The 22,015-nt window shown below is 37.0% G+C and overlaps 1 protein-coding gene across 1 annotated transcript in view; it reads left to right on the forward strand.

The window, feature by feature from the left end:
* LOC129224763 (hypoxia-inducible factor 1-alpha-like) overlaps window positions 1-22,015 on the forward strand; it is a 389,541-nt gene that overhangs the window by 346,934 nt on the left and 20,592 nt on the right. The window contains exons 8-9 of the mRNA XM_054859311.1: window positions 19,279-19,361; window positions 21,401-21,490. Of these exons, the coding sequence (XP_054715286.1) occupies window positions 19,279-19,361; window positions 21,401-21,490 (173 nt within the window). The remainder of the gene's footprint in view (window positions 1-19,278; window positions 19,362-21,400; window positions 21,491-22,015) is intronic.

The raw sequence follows: 22,015 nt of genomic DNA on the forward strand, positions 1-22,015 counted from the left end.
CATAGAAAAAAATTCATTTTCGGTCATTTTTAAACGGAGTTTGTGGGAGTCGCCCTCGTAGTGTCACCGATTTGACAGCTGTAACAGTATCTAACAAGACCATATAGTAATATGGAATTAAAAAATCCATGTCATTATAAGGGCGCTTCAAGCAACAAGCACATTAAAATCTGCAAATTTGAAAAACCAGCAAAAATGTGCCACGCCCCCTAAATTTAAAACTTTAATTCCTCAAAAACGGTAAGGCAGACAAAGCTCATATTTTGCACAAACATTACATTTATGATAAGGAAGAACATATGTGAAAATAAAAAAAATTAAAAATGTCAACAATCACAAATGCTTTAAACTGCCTGATTCTTACAGACAATGGCTCTTAATCGAGTCTGTTTTGAGGGATACATTTAACAGATACATTTAATAGTCTTCATTGTGGGTCTCAATTCTTGGGGAATGCAGATTCAACGAGAGCTTGATTTCGGAGGCCTTCACAGGGGATGTTTGATTCTCTTCTACCACGTGATTATTTCGAAAGATTTCGGACGCTTATTAAGCAAAAAGTTAATAATGTAAACAAGTCGAGGAATCGCAGCTCTACACAAAAGGGCTCATTATTTGTTCTTGTTTATAGCTTTGCTTTTTTTTTTTTTTTTTTGCTGCTGCTGTTGGTAGTAGGGTTAGTATCTGACTTATATAAGAGAAGGGAGGAAGAATAAAATATTTCTCGCTATGATTTACAGGGCATTAGGACTCCCGCGCATTAATAATAGTGCAACTTTAAGTGGAATCCATTCTTTTGCTTCTTTCATGATTCGCTCTTTTTTATTTTTATTTTTCAATTTTATTGATTAGGGGAAAATCTAACAACAATGGGTGCAGGGATTAAATTTGAGATGTTTCTGACAGGGCTGCGGAGTCGGAAGGAAAATGGCCGACTCCGACCCCGACTCCGACTCCTGGATTTTGAAGCGCCCGACTCCGACTCCAACTCCGACTCCGACTCCGGATGTTTTTGATTTTTTTAATTGTATTTTTTCAACTCCCTCTCTCCCTTCAGGGGAAGGGGGAAAACCTCTAAACAGAGATTGAAATATTGATTCCTTTTCATGAAAATTTCGCATTTTGTTTATTGTAAACCCAAGACGCATACAACGTTAGAAATTCAATTTAAAAATCAAATTTTCCAGCAGTTACGAGTTAAGAAGTGAGATGACTTAAAAATCCCTTTTAAAAAATTTGAAAAGGATTATCTGCAATTTGCCCCCCTTTAATGTTTAATAAATAGATATTGATCAAATCGTGTGCTTTCAATTTTTGACAGCTGTAACTTGAGAGAAAAAAAGCTTTTTTTTTCTAAATCCAAGTTCTTGAGAGGGGGTGGTTTTCCCTGGGTGACACCCATCAGGTAGATGACACCCAAAGTTAATTTCAGAGTTTATAAATACTTTAATTATGAAAATTTTCGCGAATATATTGTTACGAATTCTGTAAATAGTAATTATTGTAGGAACGTAACCTGTAAATAGTTTCCCGTAATGAATATACAACCCCTTTTTCATTCGGCTAAAGTATACGACCCCATATTTTCTTTCTTTTCGTTGATAACGGTCTACGCATTTCTCGAAGAGGTAAGAATGTTGTGGAAAATTCTTTTCGGTGTATAAAAGCCGTTAGCGATGGATAAACAGTTAGTTTCGATTGAGATTTTCGAACTGAGTGCATTTTTGCTCTGTTTATAGCGAGGCATTTCGCTGTGTTGTTTTCGTATTTGGAAGTAAATACGTGTGTAAACGTTGAGTTTACGGTGTTGTGTGATAATTGCTTAATTGCTGATGAATAATTTAGCAGTTGTTGAAGATCTTTCCTGTACATAGTGTAAATAAATTTCCTGTGTTTTTATCAAGAACTGTGTCTTCATTTCAAGAAAGTGGAAGTCGCACCGAATCCGTTACAATTTGGCGCCCAACGTGGGGCTACTTCAGGACTTTCTTGCAGTAAGTGTGACTTTGGACATTTTTTCATAAAGACTTTTTAAATTTGGACTTTATTTTTATGGTGATTACTCGCGCAATGGATGAACAATTAAAACAACTGCTTGATGCAATCAACTCTGTGAAGAGTGATATGGCAGCTAATCAAGAACAATTAAAAAATGATATGGCAGCTAATCAAGAGCAATTAAAAAATGAATTGGCGACTAACCAGGAACAGTTAAATAGTGATTTAACTGCTAAAATTACTACAAGTCAAAATGAAATAAAAAGTGACCTAACGTCGATGAAAACCATGATGGAGAATCAACTAACCGCCATGGGAGATAAAGTTGATGCTCTGGAAGAAAAATTTGATACTGTGGAAGAGCGTATCGCCAGTGTGGAAAATAAGTTGGAAGAAGAAGACAAGAAATTTACTTCATTTAAGGAAGAAATAATTAAAGACATGGAACGGAGATTGGCGACCGCGGAAAGCAGCTCTGTACAGTTTGGCGCTCCCACATCTGTTGCTCGACCGTCCATTAAACTGGCCACATTTGATGGGAAAAGTTCGTGGCAGGTATACAAGACCCAATTCATGATAGTGGCGGAAGCGAACGGATGGGACTCTGCTACCAAGGCCTGCCATCTTGCAGCATCCCTGAGAGGTGACGCAGCGGACATTCTTCAGACCCTTCCGGACAGCCAGCGCCTGGATTTCGCCGCCCTCACATCTGCGTTGGAGCTTCGCTTCGGTGAGAAGTGCCAGAAAGATTTCAGCCGACTCCAGTTGAAGTCCCGTTTCCAGAAAACCGGGGAAACCCTGCAAGAGCTAGCGGCGGACGTCGAGAGATTGTCTCATCTTGCTTTTTGTGACTGTCCTGCGGATGTTCGAGACAACCTGGCACTCAACTACTACATCGACGGGGTTCGAGATCCGGAAATCCAGAAAGCTCTACGGATGGCGGATGTCAAAGACCTGAGTTCTGCTGTTGTGTATGCGATGAAGTTGGAGGCCGCCCAGCAAGCAACCCGCAAGGATCGCCATTCAATCCGCGGCGTGAAAACTGATGAGCCTGATCCGGTTTCGTCACGTTTTGCTGAACTGGAAAAGCAAATAAAAGAAATTGCAGGAATCCTCAAAAGGACTTCGGCTCCCAAGGACTATAATGGACAATCACTTAAGTGCTGGAAATGTGGTGGCGAGGGTCACTTACGAAGAAACTGTGAAGCTCGTCAAGAAACCAGAGGGAAGAGCACCTCTCCCTCCCAGGTCCAGGAAAACTAAGCCATGGCAATCTCGCGGGGCGGAGGTCGCCAAATTGGAATGAGCCCCATCTTAAAGTTTTCCAGATTTCATCGACGAGTGGCGGCAGTAATGGACTGTTTGTTTACGCATACGTAAACGGGTTTCCCTGCGAACTGATTATTGACACTGGAGCCAATGTTACAATCATTAGAACAGATGTGGCTCGTCAATTTGGACTCAACATTCTGTGGACGCCGCCCTGCGTTACCCTCCAAACTGTGACAGGTGACAAGATCGAGATTGAAGGTAAAGTAAACTTAGAAATTGTGTTTGGAAATGCCACTTACCATCATACGGCATTCGTTGCTTCTATCACAGACCCCTTCATTCTCGGATTGGACTTTTTAAAGAAGTATGACTTCAACCTCGACTTCAAGACAAATGAGCTGCACTCGATGAGAGAAGACATAGCCGTTTTCCCCGCAGAAAGTGATGTAAAATCCGCTCATCAAATAATAGCCCAAACAGATTTATCGATTCCCTCAAGGTCAGAATCATTAATACCTGGCTCCATTGAAGAAAGCAATAGTTTTAGATTTGGACTCATTGAATACCCCAACCTAAGCAATAACCCAAAAGGAGTGCTGGTAGCATCTACGCTTGTGGACCTTTCTAAGGATGTAATTCCTGTGAGAGTCGCCAACGTGAGTGAAAGGCCAAGGAATATCCGGAAAGGCGAAGTGTTAGCAACTTGTACTCCCGTAAACTGCATCATTAGAAGAATCAATTCCCCCGAGACTGTGTCTTCTGAGTCCTTGACATCGAAGTTAATTGGGAGTGCACCCTTATCGAAGGATCAAAGAACTGCTGCGGAACAATTGGTGGACGATTTCAAGCATCTGTTTTCATCTACATCGGAGGATGTTGGCCGTACGAATTTAACGCAGCATAGGATCTACACTGGAGAACACCCCCCTATTAAACAGCATCCAAGACGACTACCGTTCGCCAAGAAGGAAGAGGTTGAGACCCTCCTGAAAGAGATGAAGGAGAATGATGTAATCGAACCCTCATCCAGTCCCTGGGCCTCTCCCATCGTCTTGGTCCGAAAGAAAGATGGCTCCACCAGATTTTGTGTCGATTACCGACGACTGAATGAAATCACCAAGAAAGACAGTTACCCTCTTCCACGGATAGACGACACCTTGGACACTCTTTCCGGACACAAGTGGTTTTCGACCCTGGACTTGAAGAGCGGCTACTGGCAGGTTGAGATACACCCTGATGACCGAGAGAAGACAGCGTTTACAACTGGACAAGGCTTATGGCAGTTCAAAGTTATGCCCTTCGGCCTCTGCAATGCACCAGCTACGTTCGAGCGTCTTATGGAGACAGTGTTAAGAGGACTCTCTTACGAATCCTGTCTGGTCTACTTAGACGATATCATCATCGTGGGACGCAGCTTCGAAGAACATCTGGCAAATCTTAGAAAGGTGCTGCAAAAGCTTAAGGAAGCCAATCTGAAGTTAAGCCCGTCCAAATGTAATTTGTTCCGCCGGGAAGTGAACTACCTTGGTCACATCATCTCTTCTGAGGGTGTGCAAACCGATCCAGAGAAGGTATCTGCGGTCAGGAGTTGGAGTCGTCCCGAAAACATCCATCAGTTGCGAAGTTTCCTGGGGCTCTGCACGTACTACAGGAAGTTTGTGAAGGGTTTTTCCAACATTGCACGACCTTTGCATAAGCTGACGGAGAGCAAGCAAAAGTTTGAATGGTCCAAAGAATGCGAAGATGCATTTCTACGACTGAAGGAGGCTTTAACATCAACGCCTATCCTCGCCTATCCTCAGCCTGAAAAATCCTTCATCCTGGACACTGATGCGAGCAACGAGGGAATTGGAGCTGTTTTATCCCAAGAAATTGACGGAAATGAACATGTCATCGCTTACTGGAGCAAATGCTTATCAAAGTCGGAGCGAAATTACTGCGTCACCAGAAAGGAGTTACTGGCCATAGTGAAAGCTGTAGAACACTTCCATCATTACCTCTACGGCCGAAAATTTCTGCTTCGGACAGATCATGCCTCATTAACTTGGCTTTTGAACTTCAAAAATCCGGAAGGCCAGATAGCCAGATGGATACAGCGGCTCCAGGAATATGACATGGAGATCAAGCATCGAAAAGGGTTATCTCACGGTAATGCTGACGCTTTATCAAGGAGACCCTGTCCTGAGAACTGCCACTACTGTTCCCGAATCGAGAAACAGTATGGAACGACTAGCCCTACCGCCTATCAGGTGACAGTGACTCCAACATCATCAGAACCTGATCCATGGAGTGATGACCAAGTTCGAAAAGATCAACTTGAAGACCCCGACATAAAACCAATTTTAGAGTTCATGGAAAGTGACAGTCGACGCCCTAGCTGGCAGGACGTTTCCATCTTCAGTCCTGCAACAAAAAGATACTGGGCTTTATGGAACTCACTCCATTTACGGAACGGCGTGCTACACCGGAAATGGGAATCTGACGACGGCAAAACATCTAGGTGGCAGTTACTACTTCCCCGATCAAGGATTTCAGATGTTCTGAAAGAAATACATAGTAGTGCGACTGGAGGACATTTTGGTGTCTTGAAAACCCTCAATAAAGTTCGGGAGCGCTTCTTCTGGAGCAAGGCGAAGGATGACGTGGAGAAGTGGTGCCATTCTTGTGACGCCTGTGCTGCTCGTAAAGGACCGAAGAAGAGAAGCAGAGGGAAGCTACATCTGTACAACGTTGGAGCTCCTTTCGAACGAATTGGGATTGACATCCTGGGTCCTCTACCAAGAACTGCTGATGGGAACAAATACATTCTTGTTTCCATCGACTACTTCACCAAATGGCCGGAAGCATATCCCATTCCAGATCAAGAGGCTACCACCATAGCAGAGACTCTGGTCCAACACTGGATCTCGAGATATGGAACACCTTTGCAGATTCATTCCGATCAAGGGAGGAATTTCATCTCTGCTGTGTTTAAGGGCCTATGTCAAATTCTCGGAATTGAGAAAACTAGGACAACACCACTACACCCACAATCGGACGGCATGGTGGAGAGATTTAACCGCACAATCCTGAACAATCTCTCACTTATGGTATCCAGAAATCAACAGGATTGGGACAAGAAGCTACCTTTGTTCCTGCTGGCCTACCGCAGTGCTGTCCACGAGACTACCGGATATGCCCCATCTCAGATGCTCTTCGGACGAGAGCTTCGGCTACCTTGTGATCTCGTCTTCGGTCGTCCTCCGGATGCGCCTTCATCGCCTGAGGAGTACATCCAGGATCTCCAGGCCCGGTTGGAAGACGTTCATAACTTCGCACGAGAGCGAATCAACATCGCGGCGGAGAAGATGAAGACCAGATACGACACAAGGTCTACTGAACATGAATTCAACGAAGGCGACAAGGTTTGGTTATGGAATCCCATCCGACGGAAAGGTCTTTCACCCAAATTGCAGTCGCATTGGGATGGACCCTACAAAGTCGTTAACCGACTAAATGACGTCGTAGTGAGGATCCAAAAATCACCTAATGCAAAACCTAGGGTTGTACATTATGATCGGTTAGCCCCATACTATGGCCATAGTTCATGAGTATTACGTAAGCAACCATGGTTGATAACATAAAAGTTGTAGATAATTTTTGCTTTTAATGTTTAGTAATATTTCTTGTTATTATTTTGTTTTCTGTATCTGTTAGTTATTAATTAATGTGTATATTTGTAAACTTGTGATAGAAGTTTGGCACCCTTTCTGGGGATTGTACTGCCCGGGACGTGCAGTCCTTAGGAAGGGGGCAATGTTACGAATTCTGTAAATAGTAATTATTGTAGGAACGTAACCTGTAAATAGTTTCTCGTAATGAATATACAACCCCTTTTTCATTCGGCTAAAGTATACGACCCCATATTTTCTTTCTTTTCGTTGATAACGGTCTACGCATTTCTCGAAGAGGTAAGAATGTTGTGGAAAATTCTTTTCGGTGTATAAAAGCCGTTAGCGATGGATAAACAGTTAGTTTCGATTGAGATTTTCGAACTGAGTGCATTTTTGCTCTGTTTATAGCGAGGCATTTCGCTGTGTTGTTTTCGTATTTGGAAGTAAATACGTGTGTAAACGTTGAGTTTACGGTGTTGTGTGATAATTGCTTAATTGCTGATGAATAATTTAGCAGTTGTTGAAGATCTTTCCTGTACATAGTGTAAATAAATTTCCTGTGTTTTTATCAAGAACTGTGTCTTCATTTCAAGAAAGTGGAAGTCGCACCGAATCCGTTACAATATTTTAAATTATATTTCATCAATCAAATTTCAACGAAAATAGGGCACATATACATCAGGAGCTAATTTTACACAAAATGCGGCCGGTATACAAATTTATACGAATAGCTTTTACTATACCTATATTTCTTCTTCGCTAAATTTTTAATTTAAATTTTGTTGTCTGCTTTAGAATTAACCTTAATATTAAGATTTTAAGATTAGCTGCAATCATTGAGTGTTGCAATCAAGAAATCATTTACACTTATTTTGTTCTATACTTTTTAGTGAGAACCAAGCTTATAGAAATAGTCTTAATAAAGAAAAAAACATTAGATTATTTTTCATCGGATCTTTTGGATTCGTGCTTTCGCGCCAGAACGTTTTTGAATTTGTCGATCACCCTTAAACGTTTCAACCTTAGCTACGGGCCTCGACTTATTAATTTGTTACGTTTCTTTCGCTATTTTACAACTGAGATCGAACAAAACACTATATTTCTATTTTTATTTGAAAGTGATTACTTGAAAATGTTAGGCAACAAAACCGTTTGCTGACAGTCGCTATTAGTTAAGTTAAAAAGCAAGCAAACTAGAGGACGGCTACAGTAAGTTCGGTAAGCATTCAGGCTAGCTGATTGCCATAATGGCAGTTATTTTCTCATTAGTATCTTTTTATACATGTAATTGAACCAATTGGTAGTCAGTTTTTAAAAAATGCAAGGAGAGTCAGTGAAAAGGAAAGAAAAAAAGAAACCCGGAGTCGGAGTCGGAGTCGGCAAGTTTTCTAACAACTCCGACTCCGACTCCTTTACCCCAAAATCAGTCCGACTCCGACTCTTCGACTCCGACTCCGACTCCACAGCCCTGGTTTCTGAGTACATAAAGAAGTTTTGATGCTTGTCGTGTGCAATTAATTTTAGCTCACATTCTTTGGTCCAATTTTTTAATTGAAATTACATTATATGCAGATCATTATTGTCTATTTTTTTTTCATTCCATACGTATGATATTTGTAACTTTTCTTGTTTGCGTATCATTTATTTTCGCGTGTGCATACTCTTATAATGTTATATTCATTATACTTTTTAAATGTTGATTAGTAGTACATTATTTACTCAACTTAAAAATTTGGAGTCATTCTATTGAGATGCTTATTTTATGATTTTTTTTAAACTGCTGAAACTGTTTGGGCAGGCAGCGGTCCATTTCGAAACTTTGGGTCCCGTGGCTCCGCTTCATTTTCCTTGCGTTGGTCCTTAAAAAGGGTTAACTGATTACCAAGTTTCTCTAAAAATTCAGATTATTCGATTTTCAAATCATCCGAAAGCGTCGCTTGATAACGAACATTCAACAACAAGCAATTATCTAGAGGTACCCACGAGAGGGTAGGGGGAGGTCCGTGGTGCAGACCGCGCCAAAATGAAGTTTAAATGATGAGGGGGTAACTCCAGAAGGTTTTTGGTCTTACTTTAGTAGGAGGCTCTTGTTCTGGGGGTTCTCCGTCGCATTTGAGGAAGGGTTTCCTCACCCTTAGGAAGATAGGTAGCCTTGTATTATAAACACACATCGTTTAAATGTTTCATACACGTTTTAAAATGGTTGTTACAGCGTAACAACCGTTTTAAAACTTTTACTCAACGAAATGTACTATCTGGTTAACCCTATTCGAAAAAAGCACCCGAGAAGCTCTTATTCGAAACTAAATTAGGATGTCCGTTCGTTCTTGTGAGCAACGGGACCCCTCGTGACAATCACCTTCCCCCTCCAAGTACGATAGTCCCAAAAAGAGCAAAGACCCCTCAAAAATTCGAATTACCCGGTTTAAGCCATAACGTCTCCCTCCTCGCGATAACCTCTGCGAATGAATCACTAGAAAAGTTAACCACTCAAAAGGTTTGTTCAATTTCTCAGGGTCACATTTGAGGGGTTGGGGACGTAGGAGGAAGGTGTCCCCCCCCCCCGATTTTTAGCTAAACTGTTCCCACTTTTTAGTTTCAATATATTATTAACGTAAACAACTCTCAAGTTCAAACCTGTTTGTGTTGCCCAATTCCCCACTTTTTAAAATTTTTTGATCTAAATAACTGTCAAGTGCAAAGCAATATGGAAAGCATTTCTCTGCCTGTTATTTCAAGATTTCATCAACGGAATACACAACCCGTGCCCCCCCCCCCTTAACGCGCTCATATGATATAATTCCTTAATTATTTTCGTTCGAAAATATATCGAACGATTATAAACAGATCTCTCGATAATCGAAAATTTGACACCAAACATTCAAATATAACCCCATCAGAAATAAAGCACGCAAGAAGCAATCATTCGATTTTAAAACCATTCCAAATCCATCAATTCCAAGAGCGATGACGCACCACATATGCAGGAGCGTGCACAGAAATTTCGGGGCTCGTCTCAAATGACTTTGACGGGCCCCCTCTATATTGTTTACTCCTACGTCCCTAATACATTTCACCTCTCATTTTAAAAATCTCGGGCCCGGGCCAACAGGTGTCCCTTTTCTCCCCCTCGCCCTGTGCACGCCCCTACACGAATGGAGTTCTCCCCCAAGAGCGCTATCCCGAAAAGAGAAAATCTCCTGAAAATTACAATCCCGCAGTTTGCGTCTTAACTCCCGTCCCCTTCTCCTGGTTGTCACCCCTGCGAATGAATTACACGAGAACTAGGCTATTTGCTTCATTAAGAAATAAATACCTTTGTGACAGTGTTGGGCATTAATCAATTATTTTTTCAATTGCCTTGTTAATTGATTAAAAAAGTGATTGCAATTAAATTAATTGCAATTAAACTATTAATTGTAATTTGCAATTAATTTAATTAGATTAATGTACGTTAATCGCTTTTCACAATTAAAATAATTGCAATTAATTTTTTTTAATTGTTTTATGAAACAATTAAAACTAACCATTAACTTAATGTATCAATAGGTACAGCGCAGCGTACAGAGTTCAAAGTATTATTCGAATTCGTATTTTCGTTCAGTGCTGATTGCTCGCTCGCCGCGTGAACTATTCACGTCTTCGCAAGTTTTTTCCATACGTAAATGCTTGTTTTAATTAAGTGTTTTAAAATTGTGCAAATCATTGTTTTATAGTTTAACCTGTATCAGGGGAAATGAAAAAGAAGGACATAACAGGGGACGTAAGATCTCAGAGATCGCTCTGTTTATTATTATTATTTTTTTAATCGTGTAATTAAGATGCATTACTGTAACTTCCCTCAGATGTTCTTTGGACTTTTACTGGTACGGAAAAAAAATTTAATTTTTAATTGAAATATAACTTTCTTGACGATATTTTGCTGGAGCCATAAGATTTTTCGAGAGAAGTCATATCTGCAGCAATTAATTTATTGCTCGTAATAAAGTTACTGATACAGTAAATACCCCGCCAGCTCACTCATTTTCAGCCGAGGACTGCAGTTTCGTGCTTATTAGCACTCATCAGCCCGGCATAGGAAAGTGACTGAGTTGGAGATGAAAAACCTCATAAGGAAGCCAAGAGTGCCAAACACACTGGTAGCTAATATAGAATTAGCGCAGACCAGACGAGTGACCGAAGTAGTGGTTCGGTTCAACTCGAGTATTTCATGTATTTCTGCTTTAGCCCTGGCTATTGGGCGGTAATTTACTGAACTACTACTGTTATTTTATTGATATTTTATTTGTTGCTAACATGTGTATTTAAATAGTTAGATTGTAATATGGTACCCGTTTAGCATCCACGTCCCAGGTAGACCTGTCGTCTGTAGAATATATTGTACAAAACCAGTAATTTTTTTATGAGTTAGCTTTAATTAAAATTCACAGAACAATCGACAATTGTTAATTGTAGTAAACTACAATTAACAATTATTTAATTGTTAACTGTGGTAAACTACAACTAATAATTAATTAATTGTTAACTGTAGTAAACTACAATTAACAATTAATTAATTGTTAATTGTAATTTTCCACAATTACAATTGATCAATTGTTAGTTGTTGTAGTTACGTTTACCAATTAATCAACTGTTAATCTTTAATTGTCAATGCAATTAAAATTTGCCCAACTCTGCTTTGTGACAAGAAGTAACAGGAAATAACTAACTTTTGTAGCACAAATATATAGATTGCTGCAGACACGTGTCTCGGGTTTGATTTTACCCAATGGTTTAGTCGAAAGTGGACGTAAGGGGGGAGAGGTTTCCTCAGGTTTTAACTTAAGTATTCCCCCTTTTGACATGATATATAATTTTAGTTTTAATGCCCCTCAAGTTAGAACCTTTTTAGCGCTCCCCACCCTTTGCTTCCACCACCGGGACACACCACCCGTGTCACCCATAGACCCGTCCATGTGTTGATTCGCTAACATATTTCTCCCAAAAATATATCATTGGGCTACCAAATCATCCCAAAGAATCATTTGATAATCAGACATTCGGCAGCATACATGGAACTAATTACAACACTATTCGAATGCAAGCACAACACACAAACTTCTACAACAAATATTCGAGAGGCAAATCTTTGATCATAAAATCATTTAGACCGCAGGAGTATCCATTCCTCAAGTGTGCTGGCGCACCTCTTAAAAACGAACCTCCCCCCCCCCCTCCTTAAGAGCGCCATGATCCCCTTTTCCTGTGCATTTTTTTTTTTTCGGAAAAAAAAAAAACACGCACATTTATATGTCAAAACATTAATTTTTCAAAGCCAGCCCTCTGACAGGGGTGCCCACCCCCCTAAGAGCAAGGGCGCACCCCTCTCCTAAATTTTGCAAAGATCCCTCTCCCCCCCCCAAAAAAAACAATAGCTCTCCAAAAAAAGTAAGAAATGCCCCTCAAAACAACGCCCCTAAAAATTTCAATGGCGTAGTCTGCGCCATGACCCCCTTCTCCCACCTGTGGGCACCCCTGCCTCTGACCCACTAAATGACAGATCTGTCCAGGTTAAAGCCCTCGATCCGTCTCTTAAGTGGCGACATGCTCCAGCGTCCGCCATTTTGTGTCGTTCCGCAACTTTCTCCCTACCTCAACAGTAGAAAAATACAGAGTTTCGCTCATTGAAAAGTATCTTTTTATCAACGAATGTTTACAGATTTTTAATCGTAACATACGTAACTGATAATATACATACAAAAATGTTGAATTTTACCTTAGCAATTTTTTTTTTTTATATTAAACCGAATATTAGTAAAAAGGTGTTTTGAAGAAATTTTCGATCATTTTTAAGAATAATTTCTTCTTTTCCCCCATATAGACCTTCTGAGTTACAAATTACTTAAGTGTTTTAAATATGTTTTATTATTAGAAAGTTGGTGTAGTAGAACCCGGGGCGGATACCGAAAAATCTCTCGGAGGGGGTCCGGGAAATTAAATAGCACCTCCTCCTCTCCCCTGCCGCATACGATGTTTCATAACCAAGTTTTCATTACTTTATTTTAAAATGTCTTTTTTTTTTAATTTTTTTAGGATCCCTTAAACTAATAATCCACTTCTAAGTACATACATATTACGTACCAATATACTTTGAATGTGGACGTAAAACATCTTTAATGTTTCAAGCCAATTAAATACTGAGCCATAATAATGTTACCGAAATGCTATACAATTAGCGGTTTTAATTTTAGGAACAATGTCGTAATGATTATAACACGAGGGCAAGGTTATTCAATAAAAAATATACCCATACCTCATTTGAGTTTTTAATATTATTGTATAGTATTTTAACTATAAAATATTATTTAATTAAGAAAATCATAGCTATTAAACATATAAGTTTTACTGAAAAATTCGGGACAATTTCTGTTTGGATTTCAAACTGATTGTTCTTGAAGCAATGATACAGTTGAGATAACATATTCATATTACATGCCGCCTCCATTAATATCATGGTTTTCTCAAGAAACTACGATATGATTTCTTTCATTTTGCATTTTTTTATAAGCTGAAAAAGAAAAGCTATTATTTCGCAAATAGCTTCCTGGATCAAAATAATAATTCTTTTAGGTATGCCTGCACATTTTTTGAAGAATGTTAGTTATTGATTCCATCAAAGAAAAATTAATGGACGAATCGCGATATTATGTTCCCTTGAATTCAAAACCAGCGAGTTAAATGTATAAATGTATTCTGCCGCTCTAGGACTCCAGTATGACTTCTTTAGCAAATAAAAATGCTATTATTCAAAATATGCTCTATGTGTGTTTTGTGTTCTGTTTAATTAACTATATAAAAAATGCTATGGAGAAGTCAATTAAAAAATAGTGAATAAAATAGTTAAATAAATTCATCCTTTGGCGGGGGCACGGGCCTCCTGCTCCCCCCCCCCCCCTTAAATCCACTACTGAGTAGAACAGTAGTGAGTTAAATTAATTATGTCATAAATTATTTGTGGGCAATAGTTTGAACTTATTCATGCAAAGCAGTATCAATTATATTACTAATGTGTATAGTTTTCTTACGGAAAATTATTCATTTCTAAAAAATAGCAAAAATTCTTTTTGTTTTAATTAATAAGGTTTTATTTTTAGCAGGACTCTTCAATGTTTTTTATTTTTTTTATTTTTACATTTTACTAACACTTTCTTGTTTCTCATAACGATTTTACATTAAAAAATGTCTTTCATTTAAACCTGATTTTTAAGGATACTACTAGTTCTTAAAAACTTAACGAAATGTAATAAAATGTAATCAGTTTTAAATCAATATTAAAAAAATAATAATAATTGAATTATTTGATACCAATAGGAATTCAAATAAAAGAGTGCAGATTACATCTGTGACGAACTGTTATAAATAGTTATAATGAATTTATAAATTAACAGATTCTGGGATAAATTGTATATATTTTTTTTATTAAAAAGGTTTTCACATCAAAATTAAAATTAAACAAAAACAGATTTTTTCCGGGGCAAAAAAAAAAAAAAAAAAAAAAAAAAATCTTCACGTAATTATCTAACTTGGCTTGAGTTACATGTTACTATAATCTCAAAGAAGCTTAATTTTTTCAATGAATAATTTCATATTTTTAATATCTTAATTTTTATGCGCAAAGTAGATAAATAAGAAACTTGGCAACACACTGAAACTCATGGCTATGACACAATTAAAAGCAAAACGACGTGTTCTTAGAATAATTTTGAAACTAACTAAACAATAGAAAATTCACATTAAAAATAAATAAAATAATTAGTATATTTAAATTTTGACGGCTTTGTTACCTTAAACTCTGAAAAATCAGTTTTAAAAACAGGGCAAATATTTTACTACTGCTAGCAATTTATTAGGTGCCGTTACATAGTTGAGCTTTACAATATTTGAAGGAACTATTTATGATGATTTTAGTAAATGTCCTTATTATCCCATGAAAATTAACAAACCATCAGACAGTTTCATGAAAGTAAAAAATATTACAATTTCAACAAGAGTTTCAAAAAGTATCTGAAATTGCACAGTAGTATTGATGAAAACATTTAAAATACATAAATATTCTTTCAATGTATTTCGATATAGTAATTTTGAACTGTTAGAACATCTTAATGCACTACACCAAGGCATCTTCACATTAAATATAGCGTTTGATGAAAAATACGAATAGCAAAGAGAAAATATCTAGTATTCCGCACAGTGAAATCACACAGGCAACGACACAAAATGGCGGACTGAACCCTCGTGACTGCCCGCCTCCAATCGCAGTCGAAAGCGGCGCGCAGTGCATGGATCAAAGTGTGTCGCCACTTAAGAGAAGTATCCAAGGCTTTAGTCCAGGTAACTGAATCCTTTCAGAAGTCAAAGTTCAGATTATCAAATCGATTGAAAAGTACACTGCTCGAGTGATTGATTTCTCGAGAACTCGAGAAATCAACATCTCGAGAAGTTCACAAAGCGAGCACTCGAGCAGTCCATCACTCGAGAACTCGGAAAGTGATAATCGAGCACTCGAGCAGTCATCGCTCGAGAACTCGCGAAGGGATAACGAGAACTCGAGATGCGATAATCGAGAACTCGAGATCAATGACAATCGAGAACTCTAGATGTGATAATCGAGAACTCGACATACATTAATCGAGAACTCTTAATAATCGAGTTCTCGAGTGATCTTTGATAATCGAGTGATTCGATTATGAGAACTCGATTATGCCCATCACTACAACACATACACAACTATACATACATAACCACCAAAGAGGAGGGGCAGGCTTGGGGGGAACAGGAGCCATTTCTAGAAACAATAACTCCAATGAGTAAGGTCCTGTCGCAGCTCGTGTGATTGCGAACACATAATACGAGTATTATTTTTATTTTATTTATAATTTTTTTCAAAACTTGTTTTAAAAGTTTTTTTTTTTTATTTTCTTTTGCTTTTTCTATCAATTTCAGTGACTAAAAGTAGTACTTTTGACTGAAGGAACACCCCATTGTTTCAATTGTAATACAAATAGTTGACATGGTGTGGACACAGTCGATAAAATGTTAAAACTTCTAAAATACTTTTGATTTAATTTTGCGATGTATCCTGGAGCTACTTAACAGTTAAATTAAAGCAGCCTCTTTTCTCCATTCTCATTAGAAATGCGAGAAATTATGCACATTTTCATTTGAAATGTCTGAAATAATGCACATTTTGTTTCCGTTCTTGCACGCCATTGGCAACAGCTGCATTTGCTCTTCGTGTGTAACAGAGGAAATTGTTACCAATGGCTCGTGCATTTGGAAGAGGTTTATTTTTAGAACTTTGACTAACTTAACTGCATCCAGTTTTCAGTATTTTAAATAAATAATAGCATTGTATGCAGGGGCGCTCTCCGAACGTAAATTTTTGGAAGAGCGGAAATTCCCAATTCGCCGATTGGAGCTTCATTTCTGCCGAATGATGATAATTTTGTCGAATGGAACTACAAATTTTGCCGGATGGAACTCCAAATTTCGCCGGATGATGAAAGTTTTGCCCATTAGTCAAAGTCTGCCGAACGTCAAATTCTGCCGAATGATGATGATTTTGCCGAATCGTCAGACAAAATTTGCCCAATAAGGAAACTTTTGGGAAGTCACAGTGACTTTCCGTGACCTCCCATCGGGGCGCCTCTGATTTTATGGACGAAATAGAATATTGTATTCAGAGTAGGGATGCGCCGATAAACAAATTGACCGATTTACGATTAATTGACTTAGTAATCTGTTTTTAATGCTACAGTTTCTCCATTAACGCCCCCCCCCCCCAAAAAAAAAGTTTCAAAATTTCATTCAATTTCTGGGAGCAAATTTTCATATTATTGCTAATAAAGTTACACTTTGTCAATTAAACATAAAAATTCAAATATTTAGCTAATTGCCCGTATTCAGCAGACGCTTTTAACATATTAACTTTTTTTTTGTAATTAGTCTTGCTTTAATCCTAAACTTTTATCCTTTATGAAAATCATAAGGTAATCTAAAAGCACTAAGCTAAAGCTAGGACGTAGAAAAAAGCATCAACATACTGTCTGACCACGGATTGTATGGAAAGACAAACATCTATTTTACAGCCGAAAATGGACGAATCTATTTTTTTTTTAAACCGATGTCAGCTTTTGCAGAAGCAGTCTAATTCAAATGAGCGGAATACGCGTATCAAATTTTTACTTTCCCCCTTATTCACATAGATTCGTCTTATCTGGCATTTGAGAATTCCATGCAATCCGTGGTTGGACAGTATGGAGCTAATTTCTTCATATGAGTAAATTCTTACTTTTAAATGGGCATAAAGCATGATGCAACATTGAAAATGCTCTTATTTTTACATTAACAAAAAAAAAAAAAAAAAAAACTTCAAGGCATGAACATGCATTTTTTTTTTTAAATAAAATGATTAAGTGAAGTAATGAAACAAAGTGAACGATTATTAAGTATAAAGGAGGAAACATATATGAACCCCTAAAAATAGTTGATGTCCTGACAATTCTGAAATGCTAATCTTTCTGCCCTTTACATTTTAAATGTACCTAGAAATAGCGTTAACGTCAGCTGTGGGGTTTCATTTCAATACTTCCATTCAGTTTTACGCAAATTTTGTATTGTTTGCCCTTATTTTAGGCATTACACTTTCATGCTACATGTTATAGTTATGCTGCACAATATTGCACTCATTTATTGTGTATAATTTTTTTTATATTGATTTCTTGTTCAAACAATATTTAAGTCTTCCAGCAGTCCGTGCTGTAGATTAAAAATTCAAAGTCATTGGTTCAGAGGCAAAATTTTAGAAACATTTTGATAAAAGCGTTGAAATTTCGTCAAACCTTCGAGCAACACATCCATAGTAAATAGTCTAAAAATTTCAATAGTGGCTAATTGTACATACTGTAATTGGTTGACTTTGTGTAAAAACCCTTAAATATGATAAGTGGATTAAATAATCGCTTGCCTTGGAGACCCTCAAAAAGTAGAAATTTGTATATTGAAGGTGCTGTTCTTGAAAGAAGGGACGCGGTACCTCGAAGTATAGATGTTTTTTAAATATATAATCCTTTTTCGAAATTCGCAAATTAAAAAAAAAAAAGACAAAGTATATTTTTTGATACTTAAATATTTCAAACGGATAAGATTATTTAGGCGTACACAGCGCTAAATAAAACATTCGTATGAAATACTTACATTAAAATTATATCATTTAAATTTCATAAAAGATCACAAAATTTCAATCATCTTTGCAAACTTCAAATCATTCTGATTATGGATTACGATTGTTGTTTTACAAGAAGCTCGAAAATTTTCTTTCACTGCCACATTTATTTGTTTGACCAAACCGCTTTACAAGCTTTCTGTATATAGTTCCTATTTTTCCCTTAGACGAAGTTTCAATGTCTTTGAAACTTTTACTATTTTATTTAATGCGCCCTATGTTTTTTTCTGCCGAATAACTCCAGTACCGGCGCGGAGGTAGAAAAGTCGGCTAGGGCCGTCCATTAATCACGTGAGACTCGAACGGGGAGGGGTCCTTAAAAAAATCACCAAACATCCACATAGGGGAGGGGGGTTGTAGTAAATTCACGTGTATTTATTTTTTCGACAAACACGTAACACTCAACCCAAAAGTGGCTTGTAGTGTGCGACTTAGATTCCCCGCCACGTCGTTGCTAAACGAGCGAAGTGAAGTTCTCGATCGCGAGCCGCGACAACCGCCCGCGCGCCCGTCTTACTAAATTAAGCTGTTGTTTTGCATTGAATACATACGGTAATCTGTTGTCCGAGGATACTCTACTTTTAATATTTTTTTCGCATAGCTTTCATTATTATAGTCTTTGTTGTTATTATTGTTAGTCTTTCATTATTAGATGATACTTATACCTGTATTTTATAAATATTTAAAAAGAATGATAAGATTTTTCGTAGGTACTAAAAATACACGTGATGTAGTAAGGGGGGGGGGTTAGTCTTCAACCTCATCACATATCACGAAGGGGGAAAGAGGGTTTTAAAAATGCCAAAAAAAAAAAAAAAATCACAACCAGTACACATAGTAGGTGAACCTCTCCTCTGTTTTGAGGCAAGTGATGGTGCTAGTAGCCCTAGTATTTAAAACAGCATGATTTAGAAAATAAATTCAATGAAAGCCTATAGGGACGTTATCTTTAAATGCGTTTTACTCAAAACTTGGAAAATGTTCACTTGCATCCCTTTGCTTCTCACTGCCTCATATATACTTTTCAGGTAATTTGTAATCGAGTAAGACAATTAAGAAAGAGCGGTCACTATACATTTCTCTCTTTTGCAGGTTGTCTTCATCCGAAGCGATTCAAAAGTAAAATGGTATCCTTGCCTTCCTTGGTTTTGCCACATCTGGACCTCATTGAAAAAGTAAGAGTTCATGAAGTTACCTCAATACTGTAAAGGCGATTAATTTCTTACCATTTGATTATTGCACTGTGATGACATTCAGCATGGAGAAGTTACGGCTGTTTTAAGTTCCTAGTAAAATGTGTCCTTGGAGGAAATATTCAGAATCGAATATTGCAACTCAGCTGGATCCATTAGTTCAATTACTTCTGGTTCTACAGATGTCTATTTGTGCGTGGCATTTTACATAGCGTTGCCAAACTCCTCGAAAATCCGAAAGTCGCTCTCTTTTAATCAGCATATCCAGTGACCTACAAATTGCCTACTATACCAATTGCTTTTATCCATTGTGTCAAATTTTGTTATGTGCTAATTTCTGTTTTGAAGATTACTGCTGTAAAAGTAAACGAATATTTTGCAACTAATGGTAAATTTGTGATTTTTTGTTTTTAGACATACATATGCTTTGTAAAACAAAATTTAAGAAAAAAACATTCATTAAAAAAAAATATTTTTTAACTCTTAGCGCAAGATAGCATCTGGAACTTGAATGTATTTTCATTCAATACCGTTGTGATTTTAATGTTGGGAAAAAAAATTCGGAATTCAAGTGAAATATCATTATTTTTCTTAAGCTTTTAAATCCATTTTGGTGTCGTCTATCAGAGGTGTGTCACCCGGCCCAAAGCTCCCCAAAGCCGGGGGGAGGTGACCCATCGGAGAAGCTACTGTGTTTGATTATTATTAAAAATATAAGGGAAATTTCTCAGAACTGACGAACTTATATCTTTTATGCAGGGCCGGATTAAGGATTTCGGGACTCATAGGCATTAGAAGTGATGAGCCCCCCCCCCCCCCACACACGTGTATTTTATACATATTCTCATATATTATTTCTCTAACCTGTATTTCTGTCACCACGCAAAATCTTCCTTATTCCTTTATCAAATTTCATAATTTATTCCTCATTTTAAAACTCCTAGCTTTAGGTTTTGACTACAATTTTTAGTATTGCCAATAATGTTCATTAACAATGAATACTGTAACTAAAAGGGAGCCCTATTTTTTTTACTTTTTCCTTTCTTTCTTTCTTTTCTTCTTTTTTTTTTTTTTTTTTTTTGTCGAAAAGGGGAAATACACCCATATGCATATGGGACTTTATATTGTAGTAAGATTTTATCAAGCTCTGATGTGTAATTACTTTTTTCTGATTTCTGAATTACGGAGACTTAGATTTTATGAATTTTTAACCATATATAGGAAAAGAATTGTCGAATTTAACATCTAACTTGAGCATTTTAACTTGTTAATGTCAAATACTATATTTAAATAAATTTAAATTTCAAAAATCCTATTCAAATCAAAAAAGAAAAAAAAATCCTATTTAATTTAAAAAATTTGATTTTATATATATATATATATATATATATATATATATATATATATATATATTTAAAAATCCTGATTTTTATGTACCCTGTTATGAAGTAAGATCCAACAATTTAAACACTATTTTATAATCTGTTTAATAAACTATGTAGAGTCTTTTGTTGTTCTTGAGTACTGATTAAAAATTTCCCGATTTATCTGTTGAAAATCACTGTATTCTGTCAGTGCATTATGTTTTTATACATCTTTATTAAAACTTTTTATACAGTTTAACCTCAAATTATCTGCCGAAAATTCCCAGCAGATTCCATCGTTATTTCCATTTGAAATTACATTTGCATAGGAAAAATATCAGCAATTTGAAGCAGTAAAAAACATTTATCGGCGCTTGAATTTCATTACGTTTCATAACGAAACGACCGTTCTTGCCACTGTAATCTCTCGCTAACCGGTCTCCGCGCTTGGTCATGGCGGCCAATGGAAGCAGTATACGAGTCGTTCCTCTACCCTATTATAGAACTCTTTGGTTTCACAATTCCTACAGATACCTTTGCTGTTGACATTCACTAAGTTATTCAGTTAAATATTTCTCTTGCCTTCTAAACTCTAAATAACAATAATATTTTTCACACCTATAATACTGTTATTCATTTTAATTGTTCTTCCTACAGAGCACTGGTGGTTTTGTTATCGTAACAACGTTTACTGGAGTCATATTATATTGCTCAAATTCCGTTCATGATTACCTCGGCTATCAAAATGTAAGTATTTTTTAAAACTTCAAACGCTTTGAGTATATTTTGCGGAAAATTTGTTATCGTTTAATAAACGTCTTTGTCTGATAAATTTTGGCTACTATTCCTTGATAAAGATTTTTAAAAAATCCCAAAAGTATTCATTCACCTTTTCGGTGCTTAAATAGATATTTTAAGAACATTTTTTAGGAACATTTAACATTTTTAATTAGAAAAGTTTTATATGACTAAAATTACTTTAACTAAACGTCACTTTGCTGCATTGGATCCTCAAATAAGTAAATATTAAATGAATGTTGAACGTTTTGAAATCTTGATTGTGAAAGTTGTGATTTGAATTTGTTAGGAGTTAATTTAAGTGAATTAATTTTTAAAATCTCAATTTTATAAGTTCTTTTTGGACTGTTCAGTTCTCGCCAGTGAGCTATAAAAAAAGCTGGAGCGAAGACTGTGCGGTCAACTCATATACTGCTTTAGGTGAGGACTCGAATTTTTAGTAAAAATAAAAAGACAGCATTTTAATAGCATTGC

This window comes from Uloborus diversus, chromosome 6, assembly GCF_026930045.1.
Source record: "Uloborus diversus isolate 005 chromosome 6, Udiv.v.3.1, whole genome shotgun sequence".
Classification (NCBI taxonomy): domain Eukaryota; kingdom Metazoa; phylum Arthropoda; class Arachnida; order Araneae; family Uloboridae; genus Uloborus; species Uloborus diversus.